At 41.4% G+C, this 21,039-nt stretch overlaps 2 protein-coding genes across 2 annotated transcripts in view; both read right to left on the bottom strand.

Annotated features, from left to right (window-relative positions):
- The window catches only part of LOC112568937 (anti-sigma-I factor RsgI6-like), an 18,551-nt gene extending 5,311 nt beyond the window's left edge, over positions 1–13,240 (bottom strand). Inside the window, 12 exon segments of the mRNA XM_025246513.1 lie at positions 5,989–6,183; positions 6,374–6,484; positions 6,654–6,769; positions 6,772–6,824; positions 7,111–7,248; positions 7,764–7,813; positions 8,138–8,305; positions 8,560–8,605; positions 10,036–10,192; positions 10,550–10,648; positions 10,967–11,112; positions 12,992–13,240. Of these exon segments, the coding sequence (XP_025102298.1) occupies positions 5,989–6,183; positions 6,374–6,484; positions 6,654–6,769; positions 6,772–6,824; positions 7,111–7,248; positions 7,764–7,813; positions 8,138–8,305; positions 8,560–8,605; positions 10,036–10,192; positions 10,550–10,648; positions 10,967–11,112; positions 12,992–13,173 (1,461 nt within the window). The 5' untranslated portion in view covers positions 13,174–13,240.
- Positions 13,241–14,169: 929 nt separating this feature from the next.
- On the bottom strand, positions 14,170–18,893 carry LOC112568938 (anti-sigma-I factor RsgI6-like). The gene is made up of 11 exons (XM_025246515.1): positions 18,752–18,893; positions 18,339–18,436; positions 17,829–17,985; positions 17,180–17,225; positions 16,764–16,931; positions 16,354–16,403; positions 15,757–15,894; positions 15,303–15,474; positions 15,030–15,140; positions 14,627–14,821; positions 14,170–14,437 (listed from the first exon to the last, which is right to left on the bottom strand). The coding sequence occupies exons 5-11, from the start codon at positions 16,896–16,898 to the stop codon at positions 14,219–14,221; spliced, it is 1,020 nt and encodes a 339-aa protein (XP_025102300.1). The 5' UTR covers positions 16,899–16,931; positions 17,180–17,225; positions 17,829–17,985; positions 18,339–18,436; positions 18,752–18,893; the 3' UTR covers positions 14,170–14,218.
- Positions 18,894–21,039: the final 2,146 nt, after the last annotated feature.

Raw genomic sequence — 21,039 nt, forward strand, 5'->3', positions numbered from 1 at the left:
GACCTACCCATGAACACTGCCAGTAGGTTCGTTGTGACATCCAGTGTTCCTGTGAAAGTACGTGCAATACATGTAAAATACAGTAAAGGAAAAACACTGGCAGACGCAAATGAGAAAACCGAGAAAAAACTGGAATCATAAAATATTGGTAAGTATGTAAACACTGAAAATAACGAGGAGATAAGAGTGAAAGCACGAAAGCCTCACAGGCCGCGTGAAGTTGCAGACGTAGGTGATGTTTCTGCACGCGTACCAGCGGTCGCCACGGAGCCAGAATGGAAGCAGGATAAGTCGACACAGACCACACCCTGTTGACACGAACTTGATGCGCAACAACGAGAGAGTAAACACTTCATCATTGAGTAAAACAGAAAGATACTAAGCAATAATCACATAAAATCAGCTTAATTCTGTCCGTATTCGAGCGCGAGCGTTATTATAAAAAAGAAGAGCAAGACAAATGAAGCAGGATCACACCAGCTGAAAAGGGAGAGAATAAAATAAATAGGACATAAGAATAAAGTGAGGCAAGATGACAAGGAAGCTAGTCTGACCTTACATTTTACCCACCGTACTGGGTAGATGACATAACCTAGTCTTATGCAATGAATTAATAAAACACGAAAACATAGTCTATCATCTTGTCAAGAATAACGAGCTGCGACAGTCACAGCTCGCAAAGTCAGCATTTTATTTTTGTGACGGAATGAAGTAGCTGGGGAAACAGGTGTAAAACGCAAGCAGACAGTGAAACAGGCATCTTATTATACGAGTTATAATGTATAACATCACAACTCACTGGACTCTAGTCCGTTAAGGTTTCGGACGAAAGCTGGAAATTACCTGACGTAACATAAGAGAAACAATTTATCTCTCACACACACACGCTTCTGCAATTTATATTACGTTTGATATTTCAATAGCATCTTGAGAACATCTTCGACTTACAATTTATCACAGTAAGGAGTGAAAGTTAAGAACGAGAAATACAAATAGAAACAAAATGGAGAAAACAGAGACTGGAGAGTTAGAGGGTTCCGACGATTTTCATCTTTCAGTCCGAGTCACCCTGTAAGGAATGCAGTAAACTGCCGCCGACTGACATGGTTTGCCGTGGCCAGTTGATGGTCGCTGCCACGCTTCCAGTTTGTCAATCGTTGTGGGTCTAAATACTCGGCGATCCAGCCACCCTGCCAAAGGCGATACGACTTGCAGGTGTACGATCGCCACAGAAAAGCTCTGAAATAAAGTGAAACGGAACAGCTAATACAGGAAAATAATATATTAAAATATACCTATATATGACATGAAACCTCTTAGAATTTGTATGATCGCTTTTTAAAAAATATCTAAACAATCAATCTTCCAATACATACTACATACACTAATTTCCCGTCCACAACTACCACAGAAACAATTCATCAATCATAAACAGAATCTTATTCGATATTACAGAATCTACCTATAATCACACCCACAATGTCCCTGCATAACCAACACATAGATAACATAAATACATAGCTATTCTGTATTTATACACATAATAATTTATACCTACTTCACATCTCGAGCAGACAACGCACTCGCTGGGACCCTGAAGGGAACGATGACATTAACGGACTGGCAGAGCTCGACAAACAGCTATTCTCCAGTCTGTAACAGTAACTTTCCTGTCGTCGGATGCAAGCTACAACACACAGGCTTTTCTGGAGGTACAAACACACAAGAGGACTAATACATATAATTCCCAGCTTAAACTTACTGTCCTTGTTGAAAGGACTGATTACATGATGAAACAAATACAAATGTCATGCTACAAATAGTGTTTGTCACACTGTGTCACAGTGCAGCCAGCAGCAGACCATAAAGGCAACAACTCAACTGCACTTTGACTGTTCGCTCTTGCGGAGTCTGTTGATGACTCGTCTGTCTTCGCCCGCCAGTCGGGTCAGATATTTTCTGTGACCAGAGGTGTGGTCCCCGAACAGCGAACCCCCCACACCTGGATCAGGGCCTTGACAATAGACGGTCGTGCTGACCACACCTGCAGTAAACAGACACAACCATGTTACTGCCTCTCCGTCTCCAGAACTTCAACACACGACTGTATTTTAGCGCTTACACATAATTTTGCTGTGAAAATGATGGCTTTACCTTCAAAGTCCTTCTAAGGAGTCAGGTACCCACTCTCGCCAGATGAGTTTACTGAGGAAAGTTGGCTGCGCTACACGGGTATTGAACCTAATTTTTCAGTTCGCACGCCAGGACTTTAACCACTTGCCTATCACTTTCTGTCAAATAATTGTGATCACCCCCCGACAGGACAGTTTGCTTTGCGCTGTCACTAAGCACGGTCTAATCAAGACTTGAGGTCACAGAGGTCCTCATGTCAGAGGGTAAAGTTCAAGTGAGGACGTCACATTACTTTTGCTCGGAGCTTGGAAGTCGCCGCGAAGTAGAAACCAGCCGTCTGATGACCGGACCAGTGGCCGCACAGCTACGTTAACGTAATCCTTGGTGCCGCGTCTGCAAATGACATTTGCTATCACGTGACCACCATTACTGGCACACATATATACATAAATAAACATGCGCCTCACAAATAAAAACTCACAAGCATATTATAACAGGCAATTTTCCATCTTTAGGACGAGGAACAGATTTACAAAATTGTTCACTCATTCTCTCTGAGTAGATATCATCATTATTTTACCACTATAATTGTCAGTGTCATTGGCTTTGTCAATTGTCTTTCTTTCTCATTCTAATATCTTAGCATAGACATCAACTGATGCTGACCTGGAAACTCGAAGCTGACCTCCAGCCCATCTCTGCCCAGTTACGGGAAGGTCGTTGAGAGCTTGATTAGCTCGCACGCGGTAGTCCTTGCCGGGCACCTTGGATGATCTGCCCTGACCCACCAAAAGTCTGTCCTGCAATACAAAAAAAAAAAAAAAAACCCCCAAAAAAACAAACTTCAGGTTTATAACTGGACTGAGAATTGAATGTCAAGCCTTGAACCCTTTTTCTGATGGTCGCGCAATCGGTTAATCTTAGGGCGAGTCAGACCCAGTGGTCTTCCCCAAGTTCAGACTAAAACTGATGAGACAAGAGAGTAAGACTCTTTCTTGTATGTTTGTCAGTCCCAGTCCCACGCAGGACTCGTATTCATGAAAATTATGTTGTTTGCCTGACACCCTAAAATGATGATGAATCGGTTACCCTCAGATAGTGGCTGTAACCTTGTGTTTATGGCATTTTGTAGGACTACTCACACCGAGGGGAAGGTACACAAATAAGAAACACTGTCTCGGTTCAAAACTAATCAGTCCAACCTTTAAACATTCTAATTAATACATGATATGCTATTCTCAGCTGTCATGACATAAAAAGCATGTTTACACTTAATGTTTGCTAAAGACTCGTCACACATGTTGTATTTGTATTACACACACCTGTTGGTCACACTGAGATACTGTTTTACCAAGCGGGTATCATCCATGCAGTCAGTTACAGACGAAGTTTCCAGGCACTGGTTCCACGAGCGGTGCCAGCCTCAAAGCTCCATTCTTCAGCAGCTGGCGTTGACCAAAGTCAGCAACAGGCACTGCACAGGACGGTTACAGCCTGCATGCTCAGTACAGAGCACCTGATTCCAGAGTCTACTACAAACTCACTTTTCTCTAATCCACCAAACTACCCTCCTGATGACTATTTATAGTCGTCCGTTATCTGACGAGTGCATTGACTGTATTTCGACAGAGAAAAACAAAAACTTGAGAAGATAAGAAGGTAAAAGCGGCAATTTTGTACCTGTGTGATTTCAGTGCACCGAGACAAAGGGATGTTAAAAAATCTCTCAGAAAGTTGAGAGATAACAGTGTGGGGCAGTGGATGTTCAGGATAAGATATTTACGTGCTCAAGGCCATGATCCTGAAACAAAAGCTATAGTATCGCCTGCTCTTAAAAAAAAAAAAAAAATTCTTATTTTTTTCTGAAAACACAGTTGTTCTGACACCGATTAATTAATAGGAAATTTCTACTCCTTTCTCATCTCTTTGTGTTTTGTTCTATTGTCTGTTGGATCTGTCCTATATTTATTTCCTTTTAGTGTTCATATCTGAATTGTAGTTGTTTTGTTGTGGTCATCTGGGCTGGCAGGGGGAGATTTCCTTTCACACGCTGGGACAGGTCTCAATATGACACATTGCAGATGTTTTCGTGTTTTTGTTGTTCCTGTGTTTGTTAGGATTAAGACATACTAGTTAATTATTTAAGAAAGAAATTATTGGTAGATACTGCCACATCATCACAAATACTGTTAAGGTGAGATCTATAATATAAGAGTGATTCAACATTATATGTAGAATTTAAATCATATGTGTATATGTAAATTTTCTGTGGATATCTGTGATTGACAAAGACTGTGCTAGAGTGTATATACACACGCGCGTGCGAGTAAGACATAAAATGCTTGCATATAAAAAGTTACTGGTGGGTGACTGAACATATATATACAGAAGCGAGTGTGTGTGAGTGTTGAAGAGTTTCGGTGGTGTGATCATCAGATACATCATCCAGTCCAACCAGCTCAAAAACAGAACCCTAGAATAGGTTTTGCAATGTCTTGGGCAACTTTTTACAAACCTGAACAAACGATAAACGCACAGGAACGTGAAAATTGGTGTCAAAAATAATCATTTGTTATATCTCTAGGAAGTGTTTAAAAAAGTGTTTATTAAGGTGTAGCTACCGAAGTTGCAGAAGTCTGTCAAACTTTCTATTCCACCCGACGTCAGGTAGTAAAACCACATTTCTCGGTAGTAATGATACATTACCCGTAAATTAAAAAATGTGTCAAGGGATAGCAACAGATGAAAAGCGAAGGAGTGTACAAAATTGTCTGTATTTAATTGGCCTAAGAATCGTTATCAATGCTAATTAATGTATAGAACCTGTGTACTCATTGTCCGTAACAGTGTACGCCAATGGTGTGTACAAACTGTTCATGAGATCTTGCTCTATGTTAGTTAAACCTCAACCACTTCCTTTTTACTATTCACCAGTTTTCTCTTCCAAAATTCAACTTTATACTAACAGTTTTATTTTGAAATTCTAACTGGTCGTAGAGAGTTTTATCATAATTTTTTTGTTCTGCCTACACCTTTTAGCTAGGCCTCTCTCTATTAGTTCATATACATCCATCCATTCCAACACAGTTTTTTTTTTTTTTGATAATTTTTTTTTTCAGATGTTACAGTTAAAGGCGTGTATACTATGCTCGTACATTGACAGAGACGGTCTTGGCACCGGTGCCCAAGGTGAAAGTCTGGCGCAGGTTGGTCAGTTCATGACCTTTGTACACCACGCGCAGCTCGTAGTCACCGTGGAAACCGCGAACTGTGTAGTGGGAGGAGGCGGCGGCGAGCGGCCGGTTGTCGTTGGTCATCCACTGCTTCTCCAGCAGGTCCAGCACGCGCACGCTGATGGGGTCAACTGGAAACATGATACAGCAGGAGCGTTGCCAACGTCTTCAAACACAAGGTATAGAGGTCTTAAACACATAGTATAGACACAAAACAAGATATTGCTAGCCTTGCTAAGGACTTCTCTCCTCCCAACACTAATGTCACCCAACCCAAATCTAGAAAATTTATGGTCTAAATTCTTTATTTCGCCACCTGTTATCTCACCGACCCCGCTTCTCGCCACACTTGGGTGCAGAACGGATTTCGATCAAGGTTGGTTGGTTGGATCGTTTATTTGTTGGAAATTTAGTAGTTATTTAGTAGTAACCATGTCCCGATAACAACCCTTTGAAAAAATTATCATTCGCCTTTAGGAAAAGAAGTCAGGATCTTATTTCTCTTCAAAATGAGACTAGACTATTTTCTTCAATAACGATGAAAATATAATAAATGCAATCAGAATTTTCTTCGTGTGACAAATCATACCACGTGTTTGTGATCGTTCAGCTCTAAGCTTACCTGCTTAGTACCATCAGCGGCCTCTTTGTAGCCCTCGAACTCCCAGAACACGATGCCCTCCACAGCCGGGTGTCCATACAGGGCGCGCAGGCCACGTTCGTAAAAGTCAGCTTCACGGTTGGGGTCATCGTCCTGAGCGCTGAGCTCCGTCACCCACAGGGGTACACCTACCTTTGCCAGGGTGTCCAGGCGCTCCTGAAAATAGAAAGGACATCAATACAAAAATTCGTGATTGTCATGGTTACCGACGTTTTTCTGTATATGTTTTGGTTAGCAGACGACCATCTACTGACTTCATCTACTGAATAACTTTCTAACTAGTTAGTCATCAGAAGCATTCTTTCGTTCAAATACATCGAAGAATTTCTTTTTTGCAGAATGTTACCTTCACTAGAGTGGGGCTTGGCTCCTGGCCTTTCAGGAAGTGTACTTGGACTCCCATGCCGTACAAACCGACGTTAGCGGCTTTGAACTTCAGACCCTGAGCCAAGAAGGCCTGTGACATCGAGAAAATATTATTATTAGGATCTTTTTTTAGCAAACACTTTTTTCGTTTAACTTGTGTAGGAAAAATTTTGGAAAATGACATTAATGTAAGACTCGCTATAACCATGACTAGAACATAAATTTATACCAAAAAACAATAACAAATCAACTCTCCGTACATCAGTAGCTGCGCCTTGAGCAACCACGTTGTAGTCGTTGAGAAAAAGTTTAACATCCGGGTCAGCAGCGTGAACCATGCGGAAAAGTTCCAGGTCATAGTCTATGTCTTGGACCTCTCCTGGAACCACTGTCCATGTAGGTTTTCGTTGTTGACATCCCAGTGTTCCACCCTGTGAAGAGAAGCGTGCAATACATGGAAAATACTGGTAAACACGGGTAAAAACAGAGGAAACAAAGTAAAAAAAGCAGCGAGGAACTAATTAAGTTCAGGCGAATTAATCGTTTTTATTATTATTTTTTTTAATCTCCAAGGTTTTCTAGTGTTACCAGATCATTCTTTACACATTTATTTTGAAAGGAAGCTTATGCTAGTAAACCACCCATTTAAGTTTTGTGAAGACAACTGTGTTTATGGTAAGATTTGTAGCAGTCGTAGCAGTAGAATGAGAGCCTTACAGGCCGCGGGTGAGGTTGCAGGTGTAGGTGATGTGTTGCTGCACGGCTTTACGCAGCGCGTCGCCACTGAGCGCCTTAATGGAGAGAGGGATGAAGTCGGACACAGACCACACCATGTTGTGAGCACGAACCTTGATGCTGGCAACAGCGAAGTAGGTAAACATTTCATCATTGATATGTATAAACAGGAAATACTGTGTAAACTTAAGTCTTTGTTGTTTGTTTGGTATGTGTGTGTGTGTTATTTAAGGAATGGAAAAGGCCAGGATAGGGTGAGAGCCGTGACAGACAACTGGAAAGAGTGACAGGGTAAAAATATATAAAATAATAAGAGGAGCTTGATAAAAGAACAGAGAAGAAAGAAAAAAAAAACAACAACAGAGGAATTGAAGTTAATGACATTAAGTGCGAGGCTAGTCTACATCGTGACTGTCATAGAGCCTGTTGTCAAGAAAGCAATCAGTCATGGAACTCTTGTTTTGAGGTGAGCTGTAATCGCTAGCTTTAGAGCGGAAGGAAGGTCAATTATTTTATTTGGTGGAGGAAGAGGTGCTGGGACTGAGGGAACAGGTGTTAGAAACAGTAGGGAGCCACGTGAGACCCGTGTTGAAGGTGCTAGTGGCTATGAAGATGATTTGCAGGACACAACTTACTTATGGCTCTTCAGTCCTTTAAGAGTTTGTAGAATACGTGGAACGGAATCCTGAAGACATCAAAGAAAAAAGCAATCACTTTAAAATGTCGGAGCACGCAAACATGCAAGCACACACAAACATACATGAGCATGCCTATATAGATACACATTCTCACATACAAAATAATGCAAACAAACAAACAAACAAACAAACAAATTTACGTAAAAATGTGAGAATATTTTCCGACAGTTTTGTTTTACATTTTACAAGCTTTCACTGCATCCTTCTGGTACATATGTTGACATATTATATCATATTATATCATAATCAAAGAAAAGAGAAAGATGGGAAAGAGAGAGAGAGGGGGGTGTTGATGGTTGATGTTTACCCACCCCTGAAGAATGCCAGTCCAACTGCCGCCACTTGAGCATGTTCCCGGGTGTGGCCCAGTTGAAGTGCTTGTGCACCCAGTCTCTATACGCGTCTTCGGCGGGATCCACGTACTTCCACGAGCTCAAGCCACCCATGCCGAATGGATAGGACTTGCGGGTTTGTACGATCTGAAACACCAACGCTTGACTAGTCTTACACCGAACTGAACCTTAGTGTTGGAATCTGTACTTAAAAACCTTTTATGAGCAATTGATATTGGTCACTTTTAAAAGTTTGTTATCCCTGTATGCCAAACCCTTTGTCCAACATTATTTTGTCTCTGTACAGCTGTTGAGGACTGAGTGAGGGAATTAACTGAAGAAGTAGTGGGCGTGTACTACACACAAAATCTTACCTCTACCTACAACACATGGAATCCTACCTGTATTTTAACATCTGCAGGTGAGACACCACTCGCAGCTGTCACCCTGCAAGGAACAGTGATATTTGTTAAATACTGCATCGAGCACAGGACACAGTTCTATTTCCCAAATATAAATAATTACATCACTTTTTTTCCTCGAGATCCATATCTACAAACATCTTCATAGAGACCCAAGCTATATCCCCACATCTAGATATGCTCAATCAACATGTCGCCTCAGGTTGTATCTTATATTAGTTTCACACTTTACCTTTTAAAAGAATCTATGTAATTTCTAATATCGGTGTTTTTGAAATCTTTTTCTGTGCACGATGATGGTTACAGTGGTGTACATGGAGAACCCAGGGTTGATATACAAGCATATTTTGAAAAATAGTACTGTGTACCAGGCACAGCCTTGTAATTAAAAATAATGTTGCTCCCTACGAGACCTTTAACAGGTCAGTGGAAACCTGTCCTTGTCATCGCCTGAAGGAAAAGCTGAGAAGAGTGAAGTCCGTGGCTGTCCTGTTGTAACGTTTTACGAAAGAGTGTGTTGAATGTGTGCGAGCGCGTGTAAACATCTGCATGTAAACCACGCTCGCCGCACTCTTTCACCTTTTTTCAGCAAAAAGGTCCGGCCAACGATTAACACATTTAATGTTTATGAAATTAATTAGCGATGAGATGTGGATGAAACAAAATAAAAGAACGCTACTCTCTCAGCGTCAACCTCCTCTTACGGTTATCAGACGGCTGGTGAGATGACTGACTGGACCAGCAGGTTAATCCAATGAATCACTTCACGCAGTTCGTGAAGCTAAGGTGATTAAAGCCGTATCGGCGAAAATGTTATATTCCGATTGAATTAATTACTACACCACAACTCGGAATACACATGATAATACTCCACTGGAAAAAACGTTGGATATACGTTGAAGGCAGTTAACACACACTGTTCACTCTTCACGGAGCTCTCTACTCTCCAACTGCTTGGTCTCGACTGTCTCGAGAAACGTTAGCACCACCAAGTTAACTCATCCTTTTTCTCCCTCCTGACCAATCAGGCACCCCTAGCGACCAGGTAACTAGGACGACCTCCTAACAGTCTTTCTTGGAGGCTGTGCCAACCAATCATAAGTACTACATGGTTTCTCCCTCTATTGACTACCGTCGCCGTAGTTACGCTGTGCTAAGCTCATTTACGTCATTCCATACATGACGTAAGAGAATGAGTCACACAGAGCCGCGTCAGTGCTCGCGCGACTGCTCTTCCCTGACCGCAAGGAGAATTAAAAATAAAAGTGAATCTAACTAGATTCGCCTGAATCGCGAATCGTTACACCTGTATTAAACAGTTTTTTAAGGAGTTTCATGTCCTAGTTTCAGGTGGTTAAAGGGGTGACATACATAAAGCACTCATGTCACAATAGTGTTTGTCACACTGTGTCACAGTGGCAGCCAGCAGCACACAGGTAAAGGGCAACAACTCACTGCACGTTGATGTCGCTCTTGCGGAGTCTGTTGATGACGTCGTCTGTCTTCGCCCGCCAGTTGGGGTCAGAGGTTATTTCTGTGACCGAGGCCTGGTCGACAGCGAACCCCACACCTGGATCAGGGCCTTGAAAATAGAAGGTCGTGCTGGCAACTCCTGCAATGAAGAGACACAACCAAGTTACTTCCCTTTGGTCCGTAAAACTTCACACATGACTATAAATTACCAATTACAAAATAATTTTAAAATAAACGTACCTTATATGTATAATAGTAATCGACTATGGCTTAAGACCATGAAATATACTAAAATGTCTGTTTCATACACAAATTAAGGAGGTTTTTTTTAATTGTGCTGTCACTATGCATGGTCTTAAAAAAGATTGAAATAGTCTTTAGACAGTAAGAAATGTTTTTTGCAGGTGTCGCCGTATTTTTTAAGAAGTATTCACGTCCCCCTCTAAATCGTGTCCTCGTGTCAGAGGGTAAAGTTCATGTGATTACGTCACATTACGTTTGCTGGGAGCTTGGAAGTCGCCGCGGAGTAGAAACCAGCCGTCTGATGTCCGGGCCAGTGGCCGCACAGCTGCGTTAACGTAGTTCTTGGTGCCGTCTGCAAATGACATCACGTGACCATCATTGCTGACACACACACTTAAACACGAACACGTGCGCGCCGCACAAATAAAATCTCGCATAAAAGAATCAACATACTTTTTTTTTTCTACTCTCATTCTAAGACGTATTTTTTCCCCTTTTAAGGTGAAGAACAGATTTACAAAACATTTTTCGCGTAATCTTTCACCCATATTAACATACAGTGGATATTATCATTATTGTATCATTATTGTATCAATATAACTATAATTGTTATTGTCTTTTGTCAATTGTGGCTGTCGCTCTTTCTCTCTGCTTTGTGTATGATACTCACCTGGAAAGTCAAAGCTGACCTCCAGCTCGATCCTCTGCCCCAGTTTACCGGGAAGGTCGTTGAGGATCTTGATGTAGCTCTGCACGCGGTAGTCCTTGCCGGGGGTCACCTGGATGCCCTGGCCTGGACCCATCCAACTCGCCGTCCTACACCGCGAAACATCACATTTAGAACTGAGCTGATACTGAATGAATCAGCTACTCGTGGTCAGCGGGTGTAGCCCTGTGTTTTTGGCTGGGTAGGCCTACCCAAGAGCAAAGCAGACTTGGAAAAGATCAGTAGAGAGTGAGGCAAAGGACGTGGGACCAACTGAGGGATGCTGCCGAAAACAGGGTCCGGTGTTGAGGTATTGTTTGTGGCCCTATGCTCCTCAAGAAATGACAAGGAATAAACTAATAAACTACCATGCCTACCCGGACAGTTTATCGGAAGGAGATCCTGTACAATTAGCCGGTAAAATGGCGGAGATAGTGTTTGATCAAATCGAGCACAGAACTGGTTAAGACCTTATAAATAAACTGGGCAAGTAACTTGATATAGAATTGTTTTGTAAATACCGTTTTTTTATTAATCTGAGACTGACATACTAACATACTAACTAGTACACTAAATTACTAACACAATAACTAACATAGAAGCTGACACCCGAACAGACGAGTCGTCGAGCTTCCCTTCGGATCGTTTCTAACATTGGCTTCGGCTTTTTTTTTACCTGTGAGCCATTTTACTACCGAATGAAATGACATCTTTGTTCATTGAATATTTTCACGACGAAAATTATTTGGTAAGAGGAGCAAAATGGAATTTCTATAGTTTACTGAATTTGTAAACATTATTTTTCATGCTTTTCTTAAAAAGCGTGAAGAATTTTACCCTTTGCTAAAATTGCCAACATGCCAGTGGATCAGTTTTCACCTAGTCAGTGAATCATGAACCTGGAAGTTGTTTGTCGCTTCCTTGCTCATGCCGATGTCCATGAATACGAGCCGTGGTTGTGAAGGGTTAACAGTATGAAGCAACACGAGTTTCTGGATATTGTCTAAAGTCACTAACTCTTTATTCCTTTTGAGAAAACTTCGATCACTGTAGCTAACAGAATTATGAAACGACATCTGCTTTAAGTAACATATACAAACTATTATAAAATCAGTTGTAAGTATTGAGTGTTTGCACCTTCCAGGTATGTACTTTCTCACTCAATCTCCTGATAGCTTGAAAGTTATCTAAAAGTCACACTTAGTGAAAGTCTGACCATGTAACCAAGCCCTTATCTTCTGTGTCTTGTGTCGTGCAAATATCATCTGCTCAGATAGGAAATTATTCAGAAACTAAAGGAAAGAAGTGCTGCCACAGTTCAAAGGTAGTCAGTCCTACACCTGAACTTTTTTATCTTGAATTCTATTCAAATCAAACTTCTATGTGCCCCAGTCACAACATTGAAAGAAGGGATTTCTTCTTCGCCCGGGAATAAATTTGAAGAAAGAATAATGAATAAGAGTTGAATATTTTAGTTTCCATGATCGCTTCACCGTCCCAAGATAAGGCACAGTAAACAGAGTGAAAGTCATCATAAATGGGACATTGAGGTCCCCCTGACCCTCAGAGGTCACGAAACTTCCCTCGGCAAACATCAGTCACGCTCTATACTAACACAAAACAGCAACAACAAAAAAAAAAGGTTCGCCTTCTAATTATTTTTCTCTTAGCCACTCGAGTACATAGAAACAGGCATTCTCTAATGCTAAAGCAATAATTCGATAAGGATGATGATGATGATTATTATAATTCTGTTATTAAAGGGTGCAAGCGCGCTGTCGCACAAATATAGTATATAGTATATAGTACAAAGCACCCTTGATGACGAATCAAACATCCATACAGACATGCGTGCGCACACACACACACACACACACACAAACACACGTGATATCATCTTCGATTCTGGCATAACACTCAAACCGACCATTGTTACAGTCGATGCTAAAGCTAAAGACTCGTCACACGTTATATTATTATTTCACACACCTGTTGGTTACACTCAGATACTGTTTACCAAAGCGGGTATCATGTGATGCAGTCAGTTTACAGACGAAGCCCCAGCACTGGTTCCAGGAGGCGGTGCCAGCCTCAAAGTCTCCATTCTTCAGCAGCTCGGCGTTGACCAAAGTCAGCAACAGGCACGTGCACAGGACCGTTACAGCCTGCATGCTTCACCTGATTCCGGAGTCTACTACAAACTGACTTTTTTCCAATCCACCAAACTACCCTCCCTGATGACTATTTTATAGTCGCCGTTATCTGACGAGTGCATGAACTGTATTTTCGGACAGACAGAAACAAAAACCTGAAGAAGATAAGAAGGTAAAAGCGGCAATTTTGTACCTTTGTGGATTTTAGTGCACCGGAGGACAAAGCGATGTTAAATAAAATCTCTCAAGAGAAGTTGACAGATAACAGTGTGGGGCAGTGGATTGTTTCAGGATAAGATATTTACGTGCTCAAGACCATTATCCTGAAATAAAAGCCATAGTATCGCCTGCTCTTTAAAAAAATAAGATTCTTTTTTTTATCTGAAAACACAGTTGTTCTGACACCGATTTATTAATAGGAAACTTCTACCCCTTCCATCATCTCTTTGTGTATTGTCCTTCTATTGTCCCTCGGTTCTGTCCTATATTTATTTCCTTTTAGTGTTCATATCTGAATTGTAGTTGTTTTGTTGTGGTCATCTGGCTGACAGGGGGAGATTTCCTATCACAGGGTGGGGTAGGTCTCAATATGACAGATTGTAGATGTTTTCCTGTTTTTGTTGTTCCTGTGTTTGTTAGGATTAAGACATACTAGTTAATTATTTAAGAAAGAAAATATTGATAGGACATAAAATGCTTGTATATAAAATGTTACTAATTAATGTATAGAACCTGTGTACTCCTCACTGTCGGTAACAGTGTACGCCAAAAGTGTGTACAAACTGTTCATGAGATCTTGCTCTATGTTAGTTAAACCTCAACCACTTCCTTTTTACTATTCATAAGTTTTCTCCTCCAAAATTAAACTTTATACTAACAGTTTTTAGTTTTATTTTGAAATTGTGACTGGTCGTAGAGAGTTTTATCATAATTGTTTTGTTCTGCCCTCACCTTTCAGCTAGGCCCCTCTCTGTTCGTTCATATACATCCATCCATCCACTTCAACACCAGGTGTTTTTATTTTGATAATTTTTTTCAGATGTTACAATTAAAGACGTGTATACTATGCTTGTACATTGACAGAGACGCTCTTGGCATCGGTGCCCAAGGTGAAAGTCTGGCGCAGGTTGGTCAGTTCCTGACCTTTGTACACCACGCGCAGCTCGTAGTCACCATGGAAACCGCGAACTGTGTACTGGGAGGCGGCGGCGAGCGGCCGGGTGTCGTTGGTCATCCACTGCTTCTCCAGCAGGTCCAGCACGCGCACGGCTGAGGGGGTCAACTGGAAACATGAAGTCAGGATCTGATTTCTCTTGAAAATTAGACTAGGTGTCATGACAACGAGTCACCATTAGTATGGTATCGAAGCTACTTTCTTCAATAACGATGAAAAGTATAATAAATGCAACCTGAATTTTCTTCTTGTGACAAATCATACCACGTGTTTGTGATCGTTCAGCTGTAAGCTTACCTGCTTAGTACCATCAGCGGCCTCTTTGTAGCCCTCGAACTCCCAGAACACGATGCCCTCCACAGCCGGGTGTCCATACAGGGCGCGCAGTCCTCGTTCGAAAAAGTCCGCTTCACGGTTGGGGTCATCGTCCTCAGCGCTGAGCTCCGTCACCCACAGGGGTACACCTACCTGTGCCAGGGTATCCAGGCGCTCCTGAAAATAGGAGTGACACCAATACAAAAATTTGTGATTGTCATGGTTACCGACGTTTTTCTGTGTCTGTCTTGGTTAGCAGACGACTTCATCTACTAACTTCATCTACTGATAACTTTCTCACTAGTTAGTCATCAGAAGTATTCTTTAGTTCAAATAGTCGAAGAGCTTTTTTTTTTTTTTTTTTTTTTTTTTTGCAGAATGTTACCTTCACTAGAGTGGGGCTTGGCTCCTGGCCTTTCAGGAAGTGGACTTGGACTCCCATGCCGTACAAACTGACGTTAGCGGCTTTGAACTTCAGACCCTGAGCCAAGAAGGCCTGTGACATCGAGAAAATATTATATTAGGATTTTTTATTTAGAGTTTTTTCGTTTAATGCATGTAGGAAAAATTTTGGAAAATGACATTAATATAATACTAGACTATAACTATGACTACAACATAAATTTATAACAAATTAGTAACAAACAACTCTCCGTACATCTGTCGCTGCGCCTTGAGCAACCACGTTGTAGTCGTTGAGGAAAAGTTTAGCATCCGGGTCAGCTGCGTGAACCATGCGGAATAGTTCCAGGTCATAGTCTATGTCTTGAAGCTTCTCCTGGAACCACTGTCCATGTAGGTTTTCATTGTTGACATCCCAGTGTTCCACCCTGTGAAAAGTAGTGTAAAATACTGGTAAACACGTGTAAAAACAGAGGAATAAAAGTTAAAAAAAAGCAGCGAGGAACTAATTAAGTTAAGGCGAATTAATTTTTTTCTTTCTTTTTGTTTTATCTCCAAGGTTTTCTAGTGTTACCAGATCATTCTTTACACATTTATTTTGAAAGGAAGTACGACAGCTTCTGCTAGTAAACCACCCATTTTAGTTTTATGAAGACAACTGTGTTTATGTAAGATTTGTAGCAGATGTAGTAGTGGAATGAGAGCCTCACAGGCCGCGGGTGAGGTTGCAGGCGTAGGTGATGTGTTGCTGCACGGCGTTACGCAGCGCGTCGCCACTGAGCGCCAGAATGGAGAGAGGGATGAAGTCGGACACAGACCACACCATGTTGTGAGCACGAACCTTGATGCTGGCAACAACGAAAAAGGTAAAAACTTCATCATTGATTTGTACAAACAGGATTTGTGTGTGTTATTTAAGGAATGGAAAATGCCAGGATATGGTGAGAGCCATGACAGACAGCTGGAAAGCGTGACAGGGTAAAAATATATAAAATAATAAGAGGAGCTTGATAAAAGAAAGACAAATACAACAGAGGAATCGAAGTAGATGACATTAAGTGAGTGGCTAGTCTACATTGTGACTGTCATAGAGCCAGTTGTCAAGAAAGCAATCAGTCATGGAACTCTTGTTATGATGGTGAGCTGTAATCGCTAGCTTCAGAGCAGAAGGAAGGTCAATTATTTTATTTGGTGGAGGAAGAGGTGTTAAGATTGGGGGAACAGGTGTTAGAAACAGTAGGGAGCCATGTGAGACCAGGGTTGAAGGTGTTAGTAACTATGAAGATGATTTGCAAGACACAACTTACTTATGACTCTTCAGTCCGTTAAGGGTTTGGAGAATACGGGGAACGGAATCCTGAAGACATCAAAGAAAAAACAATCACTTTAAAATGTTGGCGCACTCACGCTAGCATGACGCACACACAGACATACACGAGCATGCCTATAGATAGAAATGTTCTCACATACAAAATAATGCACACAAACAAACAAACAAACAAACAAACAAACAAACAAACAAACAAACAAACAAATGCAAGTAAAAATATGAGATGTTTTTTCCGATAGTTTTGTTTTACGTTTTACATGCTTTCCCTGCATCCTTTTGATGCATATGTTTTATATCCTAATCAAAGAAAAGAGAAAGATGGGAAAGAGAGAGAGGAGGGGGTTGTTGGGGTTGCTGACGACTCGGGTACCAGTACTCTTTACCCACCCCTGAAGAATGCCAGTCGAACTGCCGCCACTTGAGCATGTTCCCGGGTGTGGCCCAGTTGAAGTGCTTGTGTACCCAGTCTCTATACGCGTCCTCGGCGGGATCCACGTACTTCCACGAGCTCAAGCCACCCATGCCGAATGGATAGGACTTGCGGGTTTGTACGATCTGAAACACCAACACTTTAACTAGTCTTACACCGAACTGAACCTTAGTGTTGGAATCTGTACTTAAAAAACCTTTTATGAGCAATTGATATTGGTCACTTTTAAAAAGTTTTTGTTACCTCTGTATGTCAAACCTTCTGTCCAACATTATTTTGTCTCTGTGCAGCTGTTGAGGACTGATTAAGTGAATAAACTGAAGAAGTAGTGGGCACAAAATCTTACCTCTACCTACAACACATTGAATCCTACCTGTATCTTAACATCTGCAGGTGAGACACCACTCGCAGCTGTCACCCTGCAAGCAACATTGATATTTGTTACATACTGGATCGACCACAAGACACAATTCTATTTCCAAAAATACTATGAATAACATCACATTTTCCTTGGGATCCAGGGTCTACAGACATCTTCATAGATGTAGCCCCACAACAGCCACTAGATATGCTCAATCAACATATCGCCGGAGGCTGTATCTTATATTAGTTTCATACTTTACCATATAAAAGAATCCATGTAATTTCTAATTACAGTGTTTTGAATCTTTTTCTGTGCATGATGATGGTTATAGTGGTGTATCTGGAGAACCAAGGGTTGATATACAAGTATATTTTGGAAAAAAGTACTGTGCACCAGCCACAGCATAGTAATTAAAAATAATGTTGCTCCCTAGGAGACCTTTAACACGTCAGTCGAAACCTGTCCTTGTCATCGCCTGTAGGAAACGATGCCGAGAGTGAAGTCCGCGGTTGTCCTGTATTATACAGTTTTTAAGGAGTTTCATGTCCTTGTTTCAGGGTGGTTAAAGGGGTGACATACATAAAGGACTCATTTAGCATTTTGTCACACTGTGTCACAGTGGCAGCCAGCAACATGCAGGTAAAGGGCAACAACTCACTGCACGTTGATGTCGCTCTTGCGGAGTCTGTTGATGACGTCGTCTGTCTTAGCCCGCCAGTCGGGGTCAGAGGTTATTTCTGTGACCGAGGTGTTGTCGACAGCGAACCCCACACCTGGATCAGGGCCTTGAAAATAGAAGTTCGTGCTGACAACTCCTGCAATGAAGAGACACAACCAAGTTACTTCCCTTTGGTCTCTAAAACTTCACACATGATTATAAAATATCAATTACAAAATAATTTTAAAATAAGCGTGCCTTACATGTATAATAGTAGTCGACTATGGCTTATGACAATGAAATACACTAAAATGTCTGTTTCATAAACAAATTAAGGAGTTTTTTTAATTGTGTTTAAATGTATGGTCTTTTAAAAAAATTGAAATAGTGTCTAGACAGTAAGAAATGTTTTTTGCAGGTGTCGCCGTATTTTTTAAGAAGTATTCACGTCCCCCTCTAAATCGTGTCCTCGTGTCAGAGGGTAAAGTTCATGTGATGACGTCACATTACGTTTGCTGGGAGCTTGGAAGTCGCCGCGGAGTAGAAACCATCCGTCTGATGTCCGGACCAGTGTCGCATAGCTGCGTTAACGTAGTCCTTGGTGCCGTCTGCAAATGACATTTGCCATCACGTGACCACCATTGTTGACACACAAACACACTTAAACACGAACACGTGCGCGCCGCACAAATAAAATTTCGCATAAAAGCATAAACGGACTTTTTTTCTTCTCTTATTCTAAGACGTATTTTTTCCCCTCTTCAAGGAGAAGGACTGATTTACAAAACATTTTCGCTTAATCTTTCGCCAATATTAACATACAGTGGATATTATCATTATTGTATCAATATAACTTTAATTGTCATTGTCTTTTGTCAATTGTCGCTGTCGCTCTTTCCGTCAGTTTTGTGTATGATTCTCACCTGGAAACTCGAAGCTGACCTCCAGCTCCATCCTCTGCCCCAGTTTACCGGGAAGATCGTTGAGGATCTTGATGTAGCTCTGCACGCGGTAGTCCTTGCCGAGGGTCACCTGGATGCCCTGGCCTGGACCCATCCAACTCGCCGTCCTGCACCGCGAAACACTTCACATTTAGAACTGGGCTGATACTGAATGAATCAGGGATCCGTGGATAACGGGTATAGCCCTGTATTTTTGGCTGGGTAGGCCTACCCAAGACCAAAGCAGACTTGGAAAAGAACAGTAGAGAGCGAGGAAAGGACGTGGGAACCACAAGGGCCCAACTGAGGGATGCTTCCGAAAACAGGGTCCGGTGGCGAGGTGTTGTTGTGACACCTGAACAGACAATTCGTCATGCTTCCCCTCAGATCGTTTCTCAGATTGGCTTAGATCAATCATGCCTTCGGCTTTTTTCCCCTGTGGGTCATTTTATTACCGAAATATCATTGTTCTTTAATATTTTCATGACAGAAATTATTCTGTAAGAGAAGCAGAATGGAATTTTTATAGTTTACTGAATTTTTTTTTAAAATCATGCTTTTCTTACCTAAACAAAACATGGACAATCTTACCCTTTGCTAAAATTCCTAACATGCCAGTGGATCAGTTATCTTCCCCTAATCAGGGAATCATGAATCTGGAAGTTGTTTGTTTGTCGGGTTAACTTAACCCTTCTCTTCCCTGCTCATGCCGATGTCTATGAATACGAGCCGTGGTTGTGAAGGGTTAACAGTTGGAGGTCAATACGAGTTTCTGGATATTGTCTAAAGTTACTAACTCTTTATTTCGTTTGAGAAAACTTCGATCGCTGTAGCTAACAGAATTGTGAAACATCTGTTTTAAGTAACATATACAATTTATTATCAAATCAGTTGTAAGTCTTGAGTGCTTGCACCTTCCAGGTATGTACTCACTCAATCTCCTGATAGCTTGAAAGTTATCTAAAAGTCACACTTAGTGAAAGTCTGACCATGTAACTAAGCCCTTATCTTCCCGGTCTTGTGTCTTGCAAATATGAACTGCTCGGATAGGAAATTATTCATAAACTGAAGGAAAGAAGTGCTGCCACAGTTCAAATGTAGTCAGTCCTACACCTGGACCTTCTTATCTTGTATTCTATTCAAATCAAACTTCTATGTGCCCCAGTCACAAGGGATTTCTTCTTCGCCCGGGAATACATTTGAAGAAAGAATAATGAATAAGAGTTGAATATTTTAGTTTCCACGATCGCTTCACCGTCCCAAGATAAAACACAGTAAACAGGGTGAAAGTCATCATAAATGGGACATTGAGGTCGCCATGACCCTCAGAGGTCACGAAACTTCCCCCGGCAAACATCAATCACGCTCTTTACTAACACAAAACAGCTAAAAAAAAAATTCACCTTCTAATTATTTTTCTCTTAGCCACTATAGTACATAGAAACAGCAATAATTCGATGATGATAATGATGATGATGATGATGATGATGATGATAATGATGTTGATGATGATGATGATGATAATAATTCTGTTATTAAAGGGTGCAAGCGCGCTGTCGCACAAATTTAGTATATAGTATAGTATATAGTATATAGTACAACGCATCTTTGATGACGAATCATTCATGCATACAGACATGCTCTCATACACACATTATATTATTATTACACACACCTGTTGGTTACACTCAGATACTGTTTACCAAAGCGGGTATCATCCGATGCTGTCAGTGTACAGACGAAGTTCCAGCACTGGTTCCACGAGGCGGTGCCAGCCTCAAAGTCTCCATTCTTCAGCAGCTCGGCGTTGACCAAAGTCAGCAACAGGCACGTGCACACGACCGTTACAGCCTGCATGCTTCACCTGATTCCGGAGTCTACTACAAACTGACTTTTCTCCCAGTCCACCAAACTACCCTCCCTGATGACTATTTTATAGTCGCCGTTATCTGACGAGTGCAGGAACTGAATTCTCGGACAGACAGAAACAGAAAAGTTGAGGAAGATAAGAAGGTCGGGGTGAGAGCAAAAACCTTGTACATGTGTGGATGTCAGTACATTGGAAGACAAAGCGATGTTGAATAAAACGGTCTGAGACATTGAGAGATAACATGGGCGGGGCCAGCTAATTGTTTTAGGTTGATTTATATTTTACGTGTTCGAGGCCACGACCCCAAAACAAAAACCGTTGTGTCACTTGCTTGTATAGGTGGGAAAAAGATATGAACATACAGTTTATCTACAATATAATTTATTACTAGGGATTTCTT

This window comes from Pomacea canaliculata, linkage group LG7, assembly GCF_003073045.1.
Source record: "Pomacea canaliculata isolate SZHN2017 linkage group LG7, ASM307304v1, whole genome shotgun sequence".
NCBI lineage: Eukaryota > Metazoa > Mollusca > Gastropoda > Architaenioglossa > Ampullariidae > Pomacea > Pomacea canaliculata.

Coding starts and splice junctions, on each gene's coding strand:
- LOC112568938 (XM_025246515.1), bottom strand. CDS start 16,898: ATGGGTGGCTTGAGCTCGTGGAAGTACGTGGATCCCGCCGAGGACGCG. Junction 15,475..15,756: donor TGCAACCTCACCCGCGGCCT/GTGAGGCTCTCA, acceptor TACTTTTCACAG/GGTGGAACACTGGGATGTCA. Junction 14,438..14,626: donor CCGCTGATGGTACTAAGCAG/GTAAGCTTACAG, acceptor TCATGTTTCCAG/TTGACCCCCTCAGCCGTGCG.